Source organism: Struthio camelus, chromosome 2, assembly GCF_040807025.1.
Source record: "Struthio camelus isolate bStrCam1 chromosome 2, bStrCam1.hap1, whole genome shotgun sequence".
Classification (NCBI taxonomy): domain Eukaryota; kingdom Metazoa; phylum Chordata; class Aves; order Struthioniformes; family Struthionidae; genus Struthio; species Struthio camelus.
Genome location: NC_090943.1, coordinates 81,284,659 through 81,300,722, shown reverse-complemented (window position 1 = coordinate 81,300,722; position 16,064 = coordinate 81,284,659). Strand labels below are relative to the sequence as shown.

Below are 16,064 nucleotides of genomic sequence, written 5' to 3'. Positions count from 1 at the left end.
AGGCACTGAGTTGAACACGCTGGAGCTGACTGGAGGGAAAAGGATTTCATCTTCCCTGAGATATGCTGAATACAAACAGCTGGAGAACGTAGAGCCTGCAGAGAGAATTAGGGAAAATACGGAGAGCAGAGTCTTTGAAGCATGACTAGAAATTACTGAGAGAGGGAGAAAACGTGAAGGAAATAAAAGGCAAGAGACTCTTCCAGTTGATTATATGGAGTTTGTTGCAGTCTTGGAAGCCCTGAAAGGCTGATTCATTGAGATGCAGTGAGAGCTGAATGGCTGGATGGGGGAAAAGGAGCCTGTCCTGTGAGGGTGCAAGGAGAAGATATGCTTATGGGTTCTTTTTTTCCCTCTTCTATCTCACTAAAAGTTTTCTCCGTTCTAAAAGTTCTCTTCTTGTACTTTGTTTTAAGGTAACATAGGTTTAAGTTTCAAAGGCCTAGTTGTGGTTTTGATATGTTCATTATGAGAAAGAGGTACAGGAAGGTCTTCCTCAGAGCAAGTGGAGAGTCCTTGTCCTTAGTAGGCTTGAAGTTGCACCTTTTGAAAAGAAGGTCAGCTCCATCAAACGTCACAAAAATGTAATATTTATTTAAGAACAAGATGCAGAAACATACTGAGAAACCTGGGAAAATTGTGTGAAATATTTTATGCCCAAAAGTCATTGAAATACTGAAGAAACCAGTAAGGTTGAGCAGTGGCTGCCCTATCACTTCAGATATATTAATTAAGATATTATTCAGAAGTCTTAGTGTTCATTATTGTCTTTGGTAATGAGAATAGTTTTTAAGCACTTCTTTAAGAGTGACTTCTTAAGAAACGATATACCTATATCAGGTGGTAAGACTGAAGTTTTAGGTGGCAAAAAAAAACCTTAGCTCTGCATCAGCTGGAAAAGCAGCCTAGCTGAAAAAGTGAGTACACCTTCTGCTGAGTCCACTTTGGTCAAGGAATCTCTGCTCAGTGTAAGCAGTAACGAGGACAGAGGTAAGTCATTATTCTGTGATAGTATCTCAGTGAATAGCATAGATTACAGCATAAGCCACAGGGAATATGATGATGTTTATGAAGTAAAAAAAAATGCTTTAAAATTTTGTTTGAGCTACTCAGAGAATGGCTGGTTTGCTCACCTGATTGTGTAAACTTTCTTTATAATCAAGGAGAATTAAAAAGTTATTAAAACTGCGTCAAAGCAGTTTTGCGCAAGAGAAGGCTAGCAGGGGAAGGTAGTCGCATGCTTATGTATTATAATCAGATAAAGCTCGTGTAGTTCTCATTGCAGAGGGAACTGAGCTGCAGTACAAATCAGGTTGCTAGTGCTGGCCAACGGATACTGCTTTCTACACATTTAGTAAAGAAAATTAAAGGAGCAATTGTCCCTTGCATGCAGCGTGAAACAAGATCTTTGGCCAGCTTTTCTTCTGTAGACATATTTCAAAATTTGCCTTTCAGATGAGGGAAGGAGGCAGAACCGTTACCTGGACGCTGACAACATAACAAAATCCTTTTAAGTGCTTTACAGAGATGGTCTCCTCTTATGCTATGAGAAAGAGAATCTAAGTGAAAGGCGTCAAATACCTTAATACCACAAGTAGAAGTAATATACTTTGTCTTTATGGATCACACTACATACTCGAAACTGGACTGCTTGTCTCTAGTAAAACCGAATTAAGCACAAAGCTGGACTCTGAGCTTGTTTTAGATGATGAGAGAGCAAAACTGTTCTAAAGGAAAGGCAATGATACAATTAATAGATGACTCCAGACAGTTGATCCAAAAGTGTATGTGCTGTAGCTGCTATAGATCACTGTTAAAGGCAACTAAGCTTCATTTAGAGCAAATGTAACCTTGCTGTGGCAGATGGTAACTACGTATTTTTAGAGAGACTTGTTTGTCTAACGTGATATAACTTTTCCTTGTTTTATTGCTTTTAACTTTTTTAGGCATAAGAGAGCTATAATAGAACTTGGGAAGAATGGCAGAAGTGAAAAGATCTAGCCAGTCATCATCACCAGGATATTTCCCTCCTCTTGAACAGAAAGAATATAAAGCACCAAAGTTTGAGGGCTGAGAATAAAAATAGGATTCAGAAACTGGAGTGTTTGATTGCAAGATATAAATAAATAAATAAAGAGTAGGGAGAAGTGAGGAAAAAGAGAACAGAAAGCAAAAGAAGTAGAAGACTGGAATAGTTCAGACTGTTGTTGGTGTTTTAGCTACAAGAAATGGTGCAGTCAAGTTCCCTAGCTACAGAGAGAACTTCCGTGATGTGGATATTTGCATAAAGTCTTGGATATCTTAAATCTAGTGTAATTGAAGCCTTGTATCTTGAAACCCTTCAGGGCTCTTTTACTCTTCCTGTAGTTTACTTGTTTGAAGTACAGAAATTCCTTGTGCATACTTTTGACAAAGGATATGATAGTGCTTTGGTAAAATCCTAACCCCTACCTTTAGAGGGTGTTGCTAATATCAGCTATACTGATGTTTTCTCTTTTAGTAAATGCTTTTGTGTTTCCCCAGCCATATAGTTCTCTAAAATCCTGTGTTTCCCATGTGGAAAAGTGATTCTTTGTTTTAACTGCTAAGTGATTAATTTATTATTGTATCTATATTATCAGGCAGCTTTAACAGTGTTTAGACTTGACTGCTTGTGCTTGCTACTTTGGATTGCTGATTTGCTCCTAGCTTGATTGTGATCTAATTTTTTAATACATCTTCTGTTGCCAAAACCCTGTTGCATGCTCTAAATGTAGTTCAGTTAACGTTTAGGGAGAAAAAGTGTTTTTATCCCCCAAACTTTGAATTCTGTTTCCTTATAGGCGGAGAATGTACTGTGTTATTTTTGCAGTGTATTAGGTGGGAAAAGTATCTGATTTATAAATCTTCTTTTATGTTTGCTACCAACAGAATGACTTTAAATACTCTACATCCATATCTTTTATGAACTCATGGAAGGATGGTGGACATACCTTGAACTGAAAGAAATCTTACTTGCACCCAGTTTTTCAAAAGAACCTCCACTTTCACATGAGAATAATAATTTTGCTTGTGCAAATCAGTGCAAAAAAATTACAAAATCTATATTACAAATTACATGCGTGAGGAGAAGGTCAACATAGGAAGTGAATGTCTAGTACAGAATAAGAAGAGGAAAAGGTAATATCCACAACTCAAACAGTAGTATCAGCCAAGTCATTTTCAACAAGAAGGTACAGCAAAATAAGTGTCATAAATGAGTTAATCTTTTCTGAAGGTCTGATCCTGTATATAACAGGACAGAATTCCCACTGACTTGTAGGAAGTCTGAACATCTTAGCAGTTCTTAGGTGAAACTGGTCTCCCTAAGGTGTCTAGGTGTGGTGTTATAGTATCCCTGCCTGCACCATGTTTTTGCTTTTGGATTTTGTTTGTTTCTTCTCTAGAAGTCATCTATTTGAAAGTACGATACAAAACCTGTAAGTGAATTTCTGACGTGAATGAGCTTGTGGGCTCATTTAGAGATGCACCTAAATTTTCAGTGTTAATGTAAAAGTTACTTTGTCTTTGCTAATACTATGCAAAAGCCATAGAAAATTATATAGGCTGGCTTTTCTGCACGCAAGTTGTGGCATCAAGAGAGCCATAATCAGGGCATACATCAGGTTTTCAGTCCTGATCCATCAGGTCACAGGGCCTTTTTAGCATCTTTGGTAAAATTTCATAGGAAGAACATACCAAGTCATGTGGTAAGCTAACGCTCAGTTTTCTGGGAATATAATTTTGATGTCGCAGTTGTGAAGGCTTGAGATTATATGGTATTTTAAAGATATAAATGACATGCCAAATTAAAAAAAGATCTTAAATGCAGTCTTTAGGTGATAAATCGCAGTCTCTTTGCTTAGACTATGGTTCTTGGTTTGTATTTGTAATTTTGAAATTTTCACTTTAGAACTATAGGATGAATTCTCTTTAAATATCGTTCTTGTATTTATCTGAACCTCACCATGTTTAAAATAACATGAATGTTCAGAGGTTTATTAGCCTCTCACTGATCCATGCTGTTTCTTATCTCCAGTACCTGCTAACTGCAGCATAAAGTGGGTGCTCTGACCTTAACATCAATGGAAGTTAGCCTCAGCTTTGCACGATGTGGTCTATATAAGCCAGGCTTCCCTACATGGAAGGAGGGAGGGAGTTGCTGTCTGCTGATAGCTCTGTTTCTCCGCCTCTGAAAGGCGACTCTACCAACCAGGTCCTGTGAAAGAGCTGCAGTTAGCCTGCCCAGTGCAAAGGGAGCAGAGTGGAGCAGAATTTCCAAAACTTATTTATCTGACATAAGCCGCTGAACTTCCATGCCAATTTTAAAAAAGTATGGGCTGCAATGACCATTAGAAATGACGTCTTCATGCGTGCTCGTTTAGGTAGGCAGGATACCAATGTTAACCTTAATTTCCTTGTCAGTTTTGGGACTGCTGATGGCTTATTTAAAGACAAGCTGGGAGGTAAATGAGGTCACAAAACAAGACCTACTTTTCAACAGCCATGAGATGATGTTGGGCTCTCCCGTTTTGCAGAGGCAGACTAGGGTCAGCTGTAGGCCCTGGGCAATGTGATGCTTGCTACTGAGAGAAGGGAAAGCAGTTCATTTCTCCTGAAGAAGCAATTCTGTTACAACTCCTTGCCTTGCCTTCCCTCTATCTAGTGTCTTGCTGGGCTGAGTCCCTGATCCTGGTTAAAGTAGTATTGCACCTTGCCTGTGCTGAGCTGATCCTGATTCGAGGTGTAGCTTTGCAGTTACAACTGTGTCGGCCTTCAGTCTGTGAGGAGACAAGTCAAACACAGAAGTTGGAGGAAGGAGTTCAGTGCCTTCAATTTAAAACCACATAAAAAAGTTGCACAAACATCTGCAGACTTCAGCCTCAGATGCCTTCGGGTGCCTTCTAGGCCTTATGTGTTCCCTGAAGTTTTACTGTTGTTGGATAAAGCAAATAAACTTCTGTTCTGAATTTTTGTAACAGACATAATCGCTTGGGCTCTGCTGTTGTAACACCTGAATCAAAGGGAGACACCTATTCTCAGCAGCCTCAATGTTTGTCGTGGACTAAACAGCCCTACTTCAATCAATACATCTGGCTGCTAAAAGAATTTGCTGAAGCAACATTAATGTCTTGATAGGAGATATCTTTGCTTCAGTTTTACATGAAGCCCTTCATGTTAAAGGCTTCAGCTTTAGTAAATACTTTTACACTCCATGAAGGTGGCTGTAGTCAAGTTAAATATAGACTTTTTTTCTGAAAGTTTTTTTTTTGAGCTGGCTAACACTGAACAAATATAAACTTATTTGTGAATGTTTAGAGAAGTGATGCATTCGTCTTATTATTCCGTACTCCAGCGATGGCAGTACTGTGTTCATCGTGATAAAATTCAAAAGGAAGTAACAGTCTGTTAAGAAGATAATCTGAGAAATGAATCAGTGTGACTCAAAAAGCATGTAGGTGTTAGGGTGACAGCTAGTTTCAGTTCATATAAATACCTATTTTGATAACAAGACAAAGTGGAAACTGGAAAGAAAAGTTTTTTCACAGAATTTAAAAACAAACACCATCTTTATAGAACTGCCTTACAAAGAAAAGGAAGGGAAATACCTTGGAATGTTTTGCAAAATGATCTCCAGTATGATGTTCTTGTTCTCGGCAATATTAGCGTTGTAGGGCTTTTTGCAATTTCCCCATACCAGTGATGCGTCAAAAGCTAGCAGCATGTGCTGCCCGTTGACAACGATTAACAGTATGCCATTTCAGCATACACTTCCATTTTTACTTTTTCACTTGAAAGTATTTCCAGTATTTTCTCTAACTTATGTTTTAATTACTTTTCACATAAAGCCCCATTTTTTCCGGAATTATGTGCATTTCCTGTTAAAATGTCACGTTTTTAATTGTGTCTTCCTAACACTGGATTTAGTACGATTTGAGAATGCGATGTCTCAATATGCTAATGGTGTTACTGCATTTTGACTGATACAGTTTTAAGATAAGGTCTGTGTGTGTTTTAGTACTCATTCCTTAAGCAAATCCATACTAGCAATTAGACAAAACCAGTACTTATTAAGTGTTGCCATGTACGTACGTGAGAGTGATCCTATTATTGTTATGTGTATTTTTGTAACAAAATTATACATTGATACTTATTACTATAATGTGATATATGTCAGAGCCATAAGAAAAATGAAAATAGGCAGAGATGTGATACAAATTTAAAATGTTCAGGATGTTTTTAACTTTGGTAGGTATTAGCTCAGACAAAATGGCTGAAATTCTATTTTAAGTGAATTTTATTTCATTTTCTGACACTTTAATATAAAATGCTTAAAATCCCTTTCTTGCACCTATAATATATTGAAAATAATTCCTTTCTTGGAAGGTAAATGTGTATGTTAATGAGAAAGGACTGGGAAATTTATTACTATAATCTATTGCTTGAGTATACAGTTTTGCCTGCAGTTTTGTTTATGAATTCAACTGAGCTAAAAATAATCCTGAACGCAGACCCACTCCAGTTTATGAAAGAGTTCCTGTTGTCTCAGGGTGGGGGAAGTGGGATCCCCAATGAATTCATTTGCCTTTTAAAGTGGGCAGAGCTTCCCTCTGAGCAGAGGCAGCATTTAACTTGTACTTACTTTCACGCCAAAAGACCATGTAGATGTTGGTCCACTAGCCCTTACAGTGAGAATCCAATTGCCGTTATCTGGACTGAAGTATTATTGCATATTTAATAAAAATCATAAAACAGACTAGATCTCTGATACGCTGTGGTGTAATAGAGAGGTAATGGGCTATGCGACAGATTAATAAGATTTTGGAGTTGTAAAAACGTTAAGTCAGTTTAAATCTTACCAGTAAAGCTGCTCAAAACTGTTAATACTGTAATCTTGAGAACTGTAGTGGCCAAGTGTTGCTGGCGTGGATTAAAATGTCTGTGTGATCGCCTTGTATTCACCTTCTTTTTCAGAATCAGTTAGCAGGAGCAGTCCAGTAAGTTTTATTTATGGTGCATTATGAAGAAAAATGGTTAACAAAGCATACCCAGGAACTGTTTCAGTAGCAGTTGTCTGTTTTTCTGTATTTTACAGATACCAGGACTGTGTAAATTTGAGGTGGCCGTGGCTGTCTGGCCCCTTTCTTCTGCCATAGAGCCGTCAGTCTCAATTTGGACTCTGCAGCCTGGTTACGCACTCCTTCTACGGGTGGTGCTGACTTCTTCCACCTGTGTAAGGACTGCACAAGTCTCACTTGGTGGTGTCTGTAAATCAGAATTTTACTAGTGCCACGTTTTGCTGCTTTTCTTTTATTTCAGGGTAATGCAATTAAAACCCCGAGTGAAAAGCACTGCTACACGGTCTGTTTAACTGTTGTAAAGATCTGCTAGTCCAGAGGTGGCATGTCATTTAGAAATTCGCTTGACAGTTACTTACTTCGGTGGTTTTGAAAATGACAATGTTGTTCTTTGTTTGTTTTTTTTTTTCCTCATTCTTTTTGAACCCCTGTTTTATATGTGTGTGTTTTTTTCCTCTGCCTAGACCTGGTTAACCATTTCTGTGAACAGGTCCTCAATTTTTTACTTTGTCCCTACTTTCCTGTCGTAGCCCCATCTTCCCCTGGTGTCGACTCCGTACCCTTACAGCGCACAGGCAGTCAACACGGCACACAGAACGCAACCGCGACCTTCCAGAGGGCCAGCTATGCGGCAGGCCCAGCCTCCAATTACGCAGACCCCTACCGACAGCTGCAGTATTGTCCTTCTGTTGAATCACCATACAGCAAATCTGGGCCAGCCATCCCACCTGAAGGGACCTTGGCTAGGTCACCTTCCATTGATAGCATTCAGAAAGATCCCAGGTGGGTGAAACCTTAATTGTCTACTATTTATTGCTCATGCAGAGGTTTATAATTGCAGTTGACTTTGTACGTTTCCACTATTGTGTGTCAGCAAAAAAAAGTATAAGATTTTGTTTGCATAACTGTTTTGTTCTAATGCTTTGCCTTGGAAGGCTCTCATGAGCTCTTCCGTGAAATGAAATGATAGGTGTGGTCTTGAGTATGTATGTTTAATCTGCTTTCAGTAGTGCTGCTCCTCATGAAAAGTAATTTTCTCTGAAAACCAGAGCAGTGGTATGACTGTTTTGACCTTTTAACCCTTGTGGATTGAATTTTCAAGCTACTCCTCAGGCAGAAGTTCTTACAGTCAATAGTTTGTCTGCAGTTAATATCTAGCGCTGCACAAAAGGATATTCTGGTACTAGGCAGTGAGACTAAAAGCAATGTGGAAAGAGAATGTACTCGGGTTTATGCTTCACCTTATGTGCTATGCAGGCTTCTCATGCCTAGCATGGTAGCAGAATGTATGTACTGCAAGTTTTCTAGTACACGTGCATTTCGAATCTATAGCACAACTTAAAATGTCCTCAGACATGAATATTCTGGTTTGCAGTATACCTAGGGAACGTGCAAGGACAAAACTTTATAGCCAAGTATATGGGCAGTTTTGAAGGCATATGGTTTGGTTTCCATTATATCTGTAGCAGAAACGTTGAGTGCAGTCCTTGGTGTATTTGGTGGTTTTGTTTAATTTTTGGCTGGAAAAAATATCAGCAGGTTTTTTGGTAACTTAAGTTTAAACCTATTGTAAATGTTAATTTATACAGGCTTTTCTATGGCAGATGGCGTGGGTTTTTTTTGCTACATGAAATTTAACGATAAGCGAGCCCAAAAGCTTGCCCCCAACAAAAGTGCTGGAGGTGTTTAAGCAACAGGATGAAAATACTCCTCTCCTCCCTGCGTTAAAACGCAGATCTTCACAACCTGATCTTTCGACACGTTTGCGTTATCAAAAATCTCTGTCTTAGTGCAAAAGCCCAATAGCAGGTAAATTTTACAACACATCAGGAACACCACTGCTCGTAGCCACTTCAGCTATCACAGAGTTTTACTTACTGGAAAAACTTCCCCCTGCAACTTTTTTTCCTTGACTCTTGATATTTCTGCAGAAATTTGCAAGAATGTAAACTCAGTTCTTCCCCTTTGTCTTCCTGCCCCAAAACAAACATTAGTAACCAGAGGGAAACAGTCTTTTTCTGAAATCTTAGTATGTTGATATATTTGTGTTGCAGAACATAAATATTCATGGAGAAAGAGCTTTGCTTTGTAATGATATTGTTTCCAAACCTCAGGGAAGTTGTATTAGGAATGAATTAAACCAGAGGAAAAATGACTGAATTCCCTAACAAATGTACTTAGGAAAAGCATGCTGATCATAATATCCATGAATTGTCCAAGATATGTTGGACTTACCTTTTGTTGAAGGTGCCATCTGTTAAGTTGCTCTGCTATCATTTTGAATCTGTTTGTGAGTGACTGTATAGGATATGTGCTTGTAAAATTTAAGATTTTTTTTCAGCAAACTTTTCATTTTGCTGTTTTTTAGTTCTTTTCTTTCTCTCCATGTGGTATCATTTCTGCAGCAGAGTTTTGTGAGTATTGATTCCTTTAGGTAAAACAGGAGATCCAGACAGAGATTGAAGTCAATAAGCTCTTTACAACGAATCATTAAATACCCTTTTAATTATGATTATTACTAATCAAAAAGTGATTGAGGTGGGATTTTTAACAGAATATTGTTGTAATGGAGGACTGTATTCCACTGTAATGTATTTCTGCCTTCTTCATTTATTTATCCATGAACTGTGCTGTCCAGTTACTTAATGTTACTGCCCTCACTTGTTGATGGGGAATAATTCTTATGAAGAGATGTTAGGGAGACGCTACTGATCGTCTTCCACCTAGGCAGAATGGCTTGTGAAACTGTCCCTTGAATATAGCACTTGCTGATCATTGAATTATTGGAAAGATGTTGGAAAATTGGAAGGAGATGAGGGAAAAGCAATAAAAACAATCAGGAGACTTTCAACATGTTGATTTCTATTGAAAGACTACAAAAGCTTGAATAAATGACAAATGCGGGGAAGGAGAGGGCAGAAAACTTTACAGATGCTTCAAGAAACAATAAGGAAGGAAGGAAATTATTTAGGTTAGCACATGGAGGTATAATTAAAGCAAATGCCTTTAATGAGAGAAAGGAAAACATGGCCCAAATATTAAAAAAAAAACTTTCAGTAGCTGCGTTAAGTTGCATACTGTTGGTCAATGTGGTATCATTTATGCCTTAGACAGCAAGAACAAATAAACATATTGGTCAGTGGATGGATTTTGGCAATTGATAAGTCTTGAGCTGCTTTACGGAGCAGTACTGCTTTTTTGGTCCAAAAAAGAGGTGGGGCGAAAAACCTGTATGAAGGGTGGCTGAGAGTCACAGGGGTACTTGTCAGGCACCAGGCTTGCTTGTCCAGTCAGCAATCCAGCCAAGAAGGTTCGCTGGCAGAGCCAACTGGAAAATAAAAGCATGTTGCAGTATCTACCAATAGGAAGCTTTCAGTTAGTGTATGGTACATGCCAGTCAATTCAGGATGAAAAATAGATACCAGAAGAGAACGTACATATCCTAATAAGCAGTTAGTTTCTGAATTTTATCTTTTTTTTTTTCAAGAATCTTCCATTCAAATGAAATTTCTATCTGAAATCCAAGAAAAGCGTTTGACAGGCACTGCTGTAATTGATGTTTTTTCCATTATTTTCACCGTGTAGTTCGGATTGCTAGAACTACATATGCGTTCTGAGCTGACATTTGGCGCAAGAAATTTTAGCTCAACATCTGTTCTCCGTCACCTAACTCTCATAAAACAGTTTAATGTTCAGTAATATAAAGTATAGGACAAAATCTATTTTAAAAAAGTACCAATGTTTATTATCAAGTTTGTGGTAATGAATAATTTTGCAGATAGACTGTGTGGTGATATGAACTGATGTAACAAAAATAGTAAAACCTATATATAGTAATGGTGGACACAAGTCTGTTTTGTGTTATTTTAAAAGGAAATGAACCTCTTTTCTCATCCCTATCAGTAATAAAACTTAAGTTCTGCATAGGGAAAATGGAGAAGTTGAACATCAAAGATAATATATGGATTGGGTTTTTTTTGGGGGGGGGGGGCCATGCTTATGTGTGTTGGTCATGTCAAAAAGGAAAATAAGTGTTCATTAGGGCTGTGATATAAACTGTTTCACGACATGATATTTTGTATGAAAATGTGTCATAGAGATTGGGCCGAAGGATATAGTATTTATTTTCTAATTGTTGTCTTGCTTTTGGTTCCTACTGGACTGTGAACGCAGAAATTCACAGGATTCAGAAGCTAGCCTAAAATGCTGACAAATGGCAGAGAGGATAACGGTGAAAGATGACAGAGGATGGTGGTCCATAACTTGTGCTGGCACTGGTTCATAAAGCATATTGGCTTACAGCAGCAAAGTATGTTCACATGCTTTTACCCTTTTATAGTATAATAGAGAAAGGTATAGTAAAGGTTGTTTTTACTAGGTATTTTCTTTTAAAGTATTAGAAATATATGTTCATTTGACATTTTCTGCCCTACTTTCTTTTAAGAAAGATTAATTTGTCCTGTAGAGCTAAAAAAATTATTTGAGATTTGCCCATTCCTAGGATTTAGGGCAACTGGTGAGCCCTAAAAATAGAAATGTCAGTATCCAATTATCAGTTTTTGTGCCTGCCAGTTTCTACTCCAAAATACAAAATTGAAAACCATGTGTAGATTGTTTTATTATTGAGGTTTTGTATTCCTAAGAAACCATGTGCATGCACCATCGCAGATGAATAATGCTATTGCATAGTAAGTGGAAAATATATCATTGTGTACATCTTTCAGCTAAATACATATTAATAAAGTTTTGCGGTAGCGGTGATTTTGCTTGTTTATATACTCCCTGTCTGGTTTTATGGGTTGATTTTGGCATGTTTCTTTCATTGTTTTATGACATTTCTTCAGTACTGTGTTCTTAAATGATTTTATACACGCGTGTTTTTCGTGCAAAGAAGCTGGCAAGAAGCTAAGTAACCAGCAAGAATTATGTGAAATATACTCAGTTAAAGCTATCAAAATGAATTTCAGACTTCAGATGTCCATTTAATATTGTAATGAATTATATTGATCTATATTTATAATTTTCCTTTATGGGATTTTCTTCCTCAAAAAATATGTTTTAGAACCTTTTAACTGTTTATTCAGAAGAAATGGGAAAATTCCATGAATACAGATGTAAACGGTGCTTTTTTTTGTAGAACAGAACGCAATAAGGATGGGGAATCCTTTTTTATTTTTTTCCTTTTTTTCTTTTTTAAAAAAGCGCTAACTGGAATTGTGTTGCAACTAAACAAGAAAACAAAAATTTTAAATTCAGCTATCTTGTAGTGGTGGTTCTTTTTAAAACTGTCAGGGTGTAAGTCAGCATAGTTAGTGTGTTCAAGATACTGCGTGATTCAGCTTGAATACCCAGAGACATTTCTGCTCTGTCCTTTGCTTTCAGAATATGCATTTTACTTTACCTCTGCTGGGGTTAATTTCTTACTAAGCAGGGAATGAAGGTTTTGGCTATTTACCTTCTAAACCTTTAAATTGTCATTTTTTCCATTTACGAAAAGGACATACATCATTGCATATGGACCATAAATTTCAAAACTCATTTTGCAAAAATTACGCTGTATTTTCAAAATGCAAACTAGAAATTTTTCTTATTTATAGGGAAAGGGAGATAAATTAAAAAAAATTTCTTGTTGATTTCAATCTTCCAGTAAAACCACTTAGGAGATTAGCGCACGCAGTTTGGAACATGACCTGTTAAAAGGTAAATGTTACTGCAGGAGTCCTCACCGTATATTTAATCTTCCTTTGTTCCAAGGATTGTCAAAGTGCTAACAGCATTACTGGATTGTAGATGTGAATAGCAGCCAGACAGTAAAACAGTGTAAGAGATAAGAAAATAGTGGTGTAAACCTATGTGTGGGAGGTAGGAAGTCTTTATGAGAAGGTATCTGGTAGCTTCTGCAGGAAGGGTTGTCACCTTCAGAAGGATGTTTCTGGTGAGGGAGAAGGCCTTGTTTGCTGTGAGCCCAGAATCGCAGTAGTCTGCCTGTCCAGCCCTGCCCTGCACAGTCTAAAGATGTGAACTTCAGTTTTCAGAATCTAACAGGCTGTTAACTGCCATGGTGGGTCTCCACCCTTCCTGAAGGGACTCCGCTTTGGGTAGAGTTGAGGAGCTGAGTATAGGTCTTTCACATCTTAGGCTAAAGCCTTTATCACTGAACTGTAAAGTCAATCTCACGATTATTTATATGAAGTTAAAACAGTGTGGGAGAGACAGAGAGAGTGAGTGAGCCTAACTCTTGAACCTAAGAGGCAAAAGATTGAAGTTCATGTTTGTAGTCTGCATGAACTCTGAATAAGCTGTGTATGTATGTGTTTGGTGGTGTTTTTTTTAAGTAACCTAACGTTAATTTACTGATGACAGACAAAAATACAATGTAGGTTTACCTCCAGGAATAAATAGTTCCATTTCCTAGGTCCTACTAACACCCTCTCTGCAAGAGCACTTCTAAGAATTTTTTGCAGCAATTTTCCATGGACCAAGCTCCTTGAATTGGCAGAAATGAGCAAATGCTTCTTTAGAGTGATCATTCTGTGACTCTACACATAAGTATCTTTCTTTCATTCAACAGGGCAATATCTGGTTTGTTTTCCTTGCATTAAAATGGCACAGTCTCACAGGCCTTAATATATACTCCTCTGAGTATGAAAAACTGGCCCCATAATAAACAATAAAATCAAAGTGAGAGTCTGAGCAGCATAAAATATACACAATTCAAGAATAGCAGGTCCAGAATAAATTGCAGTTCTTTATACAAATCCTTTCTACATAGAAGGTATGAATTTTTATTTAGCAGATGGAACAGCTTTGAGAAACGGTAGAAGATACGATAATCTGCAGCAGAAATCTGCTCCCCTTTCCTGCTCTAGGTAACTAAGGACGAAGCCTGCTCCTTTAAAATAGGTGAGGTGGGGCTCATAGAATATCCTACAGACTAGGGATTCGAGGAGATATATTTAGCTGGAAACCTTGGCTGGAGAAGACTTTCCTTAGGAGTGCTGAGTTTCAGCTTGGGCATGACAAAATAAGCCAAGAGCTAACTGATCTAGCTAACTATAAGTTTTACACAAAATGGAGGGGCATTGGAGAGCTTGGGGAACTTGGGAAACTTCTTTCTGAACACATTCCTGTATGTGGGAACAGTGTCTGTCTTTCCACTGCTAACATCCAGGTAGTTTGTAAATGACTGGGGATGAATGTGATTCAGCATGCACCAAAGCATCACCTGTGTTTGCTATTTCTTCCTGTATGGAATTTGTCCCATGCTGTTTAGCAACCTCTTCTCTCTGGGAAGTGCTTGAAGAAAACCTCAAGTGCACTCTACAGGAATAAAGCATCTGTGCTTTTAGCTCCTGAAGCAGTAGTACCCACCCTCTCTCTCCTGTAAATAGTACCATTTTACTGACAGTGCAGGAGGCCGCTCTGTTTCGTTGCCATTCTGTCTTTGAAGAAATCTGGTCCCATCGTTAACAAACCTACCATACTGTAATCACAGAACAGTGCCGTTTCATTATATTACAGTAACATGGACATTGCTGGTCCATTGAGTTTGAGTAATGAATCCAACCTAACGTGCTTACAGTCCTAAACTATCAGCAGGGGAGAACAGGCTGTAGGTAGCCGTTTTATTTGTAGGATACTTATACAGTATACAGAGTATAATTTTGAGAGAGAGATGTTTTCTCATCTCCGGTTTTGCTCTGAAAAGATCTAGTCCTTACAGTCCTCTGCCTGCGTCAGAAGGTAATCTCTTTCTGTCGTGTAGAGTGGGAGAAGTGAAATGCAGTTAGTTACGTGCTTGTCATTGCTGCAGGGCATTCGGGGGGGTAATGGTGCGAGTGCCCCATAGCACTCATAAGTGCGCACCCAAATAAATGGGAAAAATGAAAGTGTAGATAGAAATGACTTTGTTGGAAATAGTGCTGGTGTGCCACTTGAAGAACAGCAACAAAATTCTTCGTTCTGTTGTTTCTTTCTAAATCTGTGTTGTGTTTTAATGGCATCGTTCATCCAGGCACAAGCAGGCGGACAATGTAGCTTATTCTGTCTGTAGCTCATCTCTGGCTTTCGAAAGGTGCAACTGAGCTTCTAACGGAGAGTATACATCTTGATGCAGTTTCTGCCTCTGTTTGCCACACATTTTGCTCAGTATCCTGTAGTTCATTTGCAAACTTTGGCAGATGCAAAATCTGCATGGTGCCTTTCTGTGATGACAGAGTGTAAGAGCCATAAAATGTTGTAAGTATATTTTCCAACCAGTCATTAAAAACATGGGGGGAGGGGAGGACACACATACTATCAGGCTTTACTGGGCTGATGTAAGCTGTTACGATCTCTTGGCAAGATAAGTCACATAAGAAACTTCTCAGTAGTAGCTCGTGGACACCTCATCAGCAGAATGGATAGTAATGATCTTCCTCTTCACGTGGATGTAGAGAGTAAGTTATGTTTGCAATATGTTTTGAAGTTCAAAGGATAGTATTGCTCTAACTTACTTCCTTGGGAAGCATGATGGGAGGGAGGGGAATGTATTAGGGAGAGGAGATGAAAAATCTTGAAAAATTTTCAAGAAGTGTGCTAAAATCAGGACACGCGATTTGAAATTTTCTCATTTAGAAAAAAAATTTTGCTGACAATCGTCCTCAGCTCTAAGACATCTGTAGTTTCTAATTTCTGAGGCTGGATCTCCGTGAAGTTGCAGTAACTTTTTATAAGCAGGGAAACAAGAGCTAGGTAATTTTGTAGCAGTTGCATAAAATACTCCGTTAGAGTGTAGTATTTCTGTAAGATAACACCATCAAAAGTTTGTTGAAAAAGTGTTTTGTTTTTTTTTTGTATGTGAGAAGTTAGCTAAAAATAGTGAAGGAAAAGGATAATCAACAACTTTTATAACATTCTACCGGAGACTAATAACTGTTGAAAATGAAGAGTCTGACTCTATGCACGATGTAGATTGAGTGTTTTGGA

General features: G+C 38.1%; 1 protein-coding gene across 5 annotated transcripts in view; it reads left to right on the top strand.

Moving 5' to 3' along the window:
* Positions 1–16,064, top strand: part of CTNND2 (catenin delta 2) — a 669,170-nt gene that overhangs the window by 410,552 nt on the left and 242,554 nt on the right. For all 5 annotated transcript variants that reach the window (XM_068931423.1, XM_068931424.1, XM_068931421.1 and 2 more), the window contains one exon: positions 7,628–7,880. In XM_068931423.1, the coding sequence (XP_068787524.1) occupies positions 7,628–7,880 (253 nt within the window). The remainder of the gene's footprint in view (positions 1–7,627; positions 7,881–16,064) is intronic.